The following is a 6730-nucleotide window of genomic DNA, read 5'->3' as shown; positions in this document are numbered from 1 at the left end:
AGGTCGATCTGTCGAACATCTACGTCACTGAAGCCACTGATGCGATTGTAGGTATCAATGATGCTTTGTTTGGATGGATCGATGGTGGTGATGGTCTTCTTGCCACGGTATGCAAAAGCTGTTGAACTGACAACAGGAAAGAAGAAACTTGATTATGAATGATTCATACAGTACAAGAAATGCATGAAAGTGACTTTTTAGTTCAACTCTCACTGTAAAGTGCAATCTGTCGAGAAAGTTCACCGTTTTTCAACGTGAATTATTGAAAGATTGCATTTCTTTATAATTAATTTTTTCAAATGCGATGCTCAATCTCTATAGCAGTAACTCTGACAATATTCAAAGAAAGTATTCGGAATGAAATGTTTTTTAAAGGAATCGTTAGTCACCAAACGGTGGAAAATTCGTCGGCTGACTGTGACGCTTGGTGGCGCAAAAGTTTTTACCGATAAGCTACTTTACGAATTATCAAAGCAATTGACAAGACAGGAAAGGAAATACTCCTTCCCAAGTGGGAATAGGTCCTAAAATTGGAGGTTGTAGGAAATGTACGGTTAAGTGCTGAGTCAGCAAATGTACCTGTAATGCATCATGGAGTGGAAATCGTAAGGTGTTCCCAAAGAGTCGATCGAATTTACAATCTTGAAAGCATAAGCCCATGCTAAAAAGTTCAAAGAGGTTCATTATTCAACAATATGAATTTTTAGAATGATGTTTTCCAAACGGCAGTGACATTTTTCCTCTCCATCTGAGTCCATACCGAGTTTATGTATGTGTGTTTTTCAGCGACGGAGACGGTAAGGTTCTAATTTGGCTAGATCATGACCAACTGAGGACGACGGTAAATCAGCACTTTAACCGTCCTCGATTTTGCGGGTCAGAACTGCGGGTTTTTCCAAATCGCTTCAGTCACTTTACCGTCCTGGAAAGTGCAAATACATAAACTCGCTCATGTTCACACGCTACGGCTCCGTTTCACTCCGAAACGAAATGAAGCCATCCTATTGGTTAACTTCAAGTTATACGTCATTTCTAGCCAATAGAAGGGCTTCATTTCGCTTCGGTGCGAGTAATTAGGCATTCCGGAATATATTCAAAGGGGTTGGAAATTAAAAGAAAACTGATAGCCGGGGGGGGGGGGGGGTAGGGCATAATATGTCTCAGGTAGAGAAAAAAACCCATGTTTTATCTTGTAAGTCATCACTGATTAAAAATAAAACATTCATTTTTTATCAACTATATCAGCCATTTCAAGAAGCAATTATAAGATGACAAATCACAATGTTCACTTACGCCCATTGATGTTTTGCAAGTGAATCTTGACATATTGATCGCGATCTGGACGATTCTGTTCGTGGTACAAACCTATAAAGAATCAAGCGATCTGATTGGTTAAAGGACATTTTCTTGCGAATTGATCTTGACGTTAGATTAGCAAGTTTCTCCTTTCCTGAGGTGCAGGAATATGGCCTTTACTCAAACTCAAGCAGACAGAGTCGATATTTAACGTGGATAAGCCCAGTAATCTAGGACTTTTAGGCAGTCGTTCAATTGTTTTCACGGCTTCAATGGCTCGGCTATCTATTAACTGAGCGGACCATTGGAAGGAGCGGGGATTCTTATTTCGTCAACCAATCAAACAATTGGCTTACCAATACTGTGTCCGATTTCATGCATGACGGTTCCTTTACTGTGGCATCCTGGGTATTCTAAATTGATCCTGTTGCCATAACTGACCATACCGACCGGTGAGTTGCAGCTGAGAAGAAAGTAAACTTTTGTAACATTCTGTTTTCACTGTGAGTTATACCACCTGACTAACTCGGGTTAGTATGAGTTAAGTTGAGGATAGACAAGAAACAGTTTTCAAACATAGGTGAGACACATAATTTATGATTGTAACTTTTAATACCCTTAATTTTCGATAGAAAAAAAAAAACAGACGTTATCATAAACGAAATAAAGGACAGAAAACGAATGAAGAATCGAATCTTACCCTCCTTCGTGAATCTAACTTTTAATATGTAGGCTTATTTTTTATATTTTTGAAAAACGAACAGAATAGCTTGGGATTTATTCTTACCCTGTCCCTTCTTGGAAAGTGATATAGTATCGTTCATTGGTGCGTTGTTTGAATCTCAAGCAGGTCCTTGCGTGGTATTCGTTGATAGCTTCTTGAATACGTTGACGTCCGCTTGCTCCTGTTCAAAAACGTTGGAACGTAATACAGAAAACTGAGCATGGTGACGAGACTGGGGTGGACAAGTCAAGAAGAATCCGTTGGGAAATATCGTAAACTTTTCTCTAATTAGGGCTATAAAACATATTTAGCAAAGTTAATAATGGAAAAGCAGGTTACTTGAGTAATCTTACGCACCCCAACTACTTTTAGAAATCCTTCACTCATTTTGTATACACCGGAAAAGTATTAAAACCCGAGAAGGATAAATATCAAATTACTGTGTATTAAGTATGTGACAATGTTCTTGGTTTGAAAATAGTTCAAACTTAATGAAGGAGAAGGATGGTGTTACAAGTGACGTTTCCTGTTGTCGTGGTTTCAGACGAAATTTCCACCTCTACAACTTGATCGAATCAGTTCTCAAAACAAATCAGTAAATTTGGAAAATTTACCATAGTAACCTAACCCATATTTTAAGGAGGTGCAAAAATAAGAAAGGGAGACTTACTCATGTTGGATGAAATGACGTAAGGGATTTCTCCTTTGGTCCATCTACCACCACGAATTGAACCGAATGTCAATTTGCCTTCCTTCAATGCGATGAACTCTTCCGGCGAGACTTGGATATCACCGTCCACCAATCCAGGTGCTGGAAAGACAAGAAGAAGAAGGTTTTGTTCATGCAAAGAACATTTTTGAGCATTTAAATCAGTTTTGCATCTCAGGCGGAAAGTACACTCATATTAGCACAGATTTTCAATATTTTCCTGAATTTTTCTAAATTCTACGAATGGAAAAGTCTCTTTGGTAGACAACGGCGGGTGTTTGCTATCCTGATGTACTGATCCCAATTCAGCTAGATCAAGACAAGATTTCAAAGTCCTAAACAGATTTTAATTTTTCATTTAAAAAGATTTATTTTGGTTCAATATGCGGATTAGAAATCTATTATGAGTATTTAACAATGAAAATCAGATGCTTACTTTCCATGGGGTTCTTTTTGGCATGAGCCCATACAGCGATGAACAGAGTCACAAAAGTAATTTGAAAAAGTTTCATTTTGTTTTGTGCACCTCAACCACCAACAAACAACAAGAAAATGATATGCGATACCTGCTTCATGATATTTATACCAAAAACAATTATGATGATCAAATTTGTTCCAAACAATTTGTGACGTCTGTGTTTACTCAAAGCGTAATCTTACAATCGAAATAACGGTGGTGAAATTATGAAAGTGTTTGATATAAGCTTACAATAGAAATTGAAATTGATTGAAAATGAAAATCAAATTTGCATACCCTGAGTGAATAAAACCTACTAAAATCAATCGTTTTCGCCATTACCATTGGGAAGATATTAGGTTAAAGTGGCATGATAATCGGATTTAAAATTTGGGGGGAGTGCAAAATTGAAACAGATGGCAGTGGCCACTCGATAAATTTCTACTAGGACAGGCGAAAATGTTATTAAAAGTATCCCTTGTTTCAATACTTAGTGGATAAACATCATTGTCTCAATAATTTGTGAAAGTAGGCCCTCCCAAAGTAATTCTGTCTTCACAGCCCTGTGTAAAAATCGCTCTGTGGAAGCAACCGTCTCAAAACTCTGTATGTCACACCCCTGTCTCAAAACTTTGTATGTTACACCCCTGCTCAAAAATCTGTGTTACACCCCTGCTCAAAAATCTGTGTTACACCCCTGCTCAAAAATCTGTGTTACACTCCTTTCTCAAAACTCAGTATGTCGCACCCCTTTCTCAAAACTTTGTATGTTACACCCCTGTCTCAAAACTATGTATGTCACACCCCTTTCTCAAAACTCTGTATGTCACACCCCTGTCTCAAAACTTTGTATGTTACACCCCTGTCTCAAAAATCTGTATGTCACACCCCTGTCTCAAAACTTTGTATGTTACACCCCTGCTCAAAAATCTGTGTCACACCCCTGTCTCAAAACTCTGTATGTTACACCCCTTTCTCAAAACTGTGTATGTCACACCCTTTCTCAAAAATCTGTGTTACACCCTGTCTCAAAACTCTGTATGTCACACCCCTGTCTCAAAACTTTGTATGTTACACCCCTGCTCAAAAATCTGTGTCACACCCCTGTCTCAAAACTCTGTATGTTACACCCCTTTCTCAAAACTGTGTATGTCACACCCTTTCTCAAAAATCTGTATGTTACACCCCTGTCTCAAAACTATGTATATTATACCCCTTTCCAAAATTTTTGTGGTATGACAAATATCTCAAATTCTGCGTAAGAATACCTGTTTCAAAACTCTGAGGAATGACCCCTGTTTCAAATTCTTGAAAATATCACCTGTCTCAAAACTTTAGGAAATGTTCATTGTCTCTAAACTCTGTGGAAGTCCACCTACTCAATACTATGAATCAACTATTCTCAAAAAGCCATGAAAGTATTCACATCATGAAGCTCTGGGAAACAATACATGTCTCAAAGCTCTTTTGAAGTACCCCTGTCTTGAAGCTCTTTTGAAATACCCCTGTCTCGAAGCTCTGTTGAAATATCCCTTTCTCGAAGCTCAGGGGAAGAAGGGCCCCATTCTCAATACTCTATTGGGGGTATCCTTTTCGAATAGTTTCTGGAATGGTCCCAAGCATCCCTGTCTTAAACTTTCTGTGCTTGATATGTTCGGATCGGGATAAGCAAAAAGATTTTTGGAACTGAACATGACCTCAAAAAGTACCAGTATAATAGATTTAATACATATTTCTTGTTGAAAGGAAGAAAGAGGAACCTTTTGGGGACAGTTAACGTGTAGTTCTCAATAGTTTTTGAAGTGGGAAGCTAAAACTAGTTCTTAATGAAACCAAATAGTTTTTATCGTATTTTCATGTTGATTTCCTCTGACACTGATGCACTATGGGTAATAACTTGTGTTGCGAGAACCTAAATTGCCATGGCAACATGGCCTTTATAAAAAATACTTGTTATGCTTTTACATGAAAATGAAAAATAGAAGTTTTAATTTCCTTCTCTTCTGAAAAGTTGTATCTCGAGATAAATTATTTAGAAAGAGTTCGACATAAGATAGAAAGCTGAGAAGATAGATGAAGATGGAAAAAAGAGGAGCGTAGAAAAGATAAAATGATAAAAGGGAAAAAATAAAGTTGAAGAACGAAGAAGACTTCTTGTTGAGTTGTGTAGGAAAGGAGGATATCATAAAAGGGGAAATTTATATATTAGACTAAAAATATTACATATATTATACAAGTTTGTATTATAATCAAACACATGAAAAAGAGTCTCAAATTGAAAAACGATAGGGTATGAAAAAAGGTTCTCTTTTATGTATAGAGATTGGATTGAAAATACAGTATTACTTTTTCAAAGCGAATATTTTGAAGACATCTGTTCGTCAAAAAGTTCGAAATAATTTTCATCCATGGTGTGAACAAGAATCTCCTAGTGAGAATTTTTAGGAGGAGAGAAAGATGAGCTTTTTGGGAAGATAAGATAAATACAGCTGGTTGACGGACCTTTTACTTGGTCTGCTTCAGTGTAAGATATAATATTTGAAATTCATTTTGGAATTTGTTTGTATGTGCCTCAGTTGAAAATGCTTACACATATTTTTTTATAAGAACATCCAAAATTTTTGAACTCATCAGATGTTCTTAACCTTTCGGGTTTCAAGCCTAAAAATGTTCTTAACTTGTTCTTAAGATTTTGGCCACCGAAGCTTAATGTTCTTATAAAGAAACGTGTATGATGTAATTTACTGAGGATTTTTTGAAGGGAGGATTGTGGGTAGGACAGCTAAAGACAGGAAAAGAACGTGTTTAAATATCCTCTTTTTAGAGAGAGCAAAGGTAGTCAAGGTATAACACATACACACATTTTTTATTAGAACCAAGTTTACAAGAACATTTAGGCGGAAATCTTAGGAAATTGTGTAGTGTATAGGAATAACATATTTATGGGTATGTTAGTATTTGCATTGGTGTATCACCAATATAATAAAACTGAAGGCTAGAGGGAGATCTTCCACTTTTTTCGGGTAAGAGTAAGTAATGTCTCGAATTTGCGTCACATTCGGATGGCGGATTGAATCTAGCATTTTCTTTGTTTTTGCATGGTATATTTTCAAAAAACTGGCGGTATATAATTGAATGATTCTTTCAATCTAGAATTTACGTGAAAATCACATGGACCATGAAACTCAGGAAATAAGTAGCTTTGATAAGGAGATTCACTTTTAGTTTTCTCATTGGTGTTCACCGCTAACGTCAAGGCCCTGATTGATCTAATCTGGAACAGAAGCTTTGAGCATTATGCATCATTGGTTAAGATCAATAAGCCGTGTAAATCTTATGAAACGAGAAAATGATTGGAGTTCAGTGGTAAATAAATTGAACTTCTTCTAGAAAACCTCGTTCGCGCCCGTTTGTAAAAAATGATTGATTGATTACAAGAGGCAAAAATCACAAGACTGAGAAAACTGAGCAAGAACCAGCAAATCTATACAAATTTTAAAAGTAATCGAAGTCATGCGTGTATAAGCTCTCAAGAAAAAGGTCT

General features: G+C 36.7%; 1 protein-coding gene across 1 annotated transcript; it reads right to left on the bottom strand.

Moving 5' to 3' along the window:
- Positions 1–3288, bottom strand: LOC136817467 (low choriolytic enzyme-like; the record flags this gene model as incomplete). The annotated part of the gene is given in 7 exon segments (XM_067073797.1): positions 1–126; positions 580–661; positions 1294–1365; positions 1653–1759; positions 2084–2201; positions 2691–2831; positions 3166–3288. Coding segments are annotated over 7 exon segments (722 nt in total), but the record flags the coding sequence as incomplete, so codon positions are not given.
- Positions 3289–6730: the final 3442 nt, after the last annotated feature.

Source organism: Clytia hemisphaerica, unplaced genomic scaffold, assembly GCF_902728285.1.
Source record: "Clytia hemisphaerica strain Z4C2 unplaced genomic scaffold, Clytia hemisphaerica genome assembly, whole genome shotgun sequence".
Classification (NCBI taxonomy): domain Eukaryota; kingdom Metazoa; phylum Cnidaria; class Hydrozoa; order Leptothecata; family Clytiidae; genus Clytia; species Clytia hemisphaerica.
Note: the sequence above shows the minus strand (reverse complement) of the source record. Positions and strands in the feature narration are given on the sequence as shown.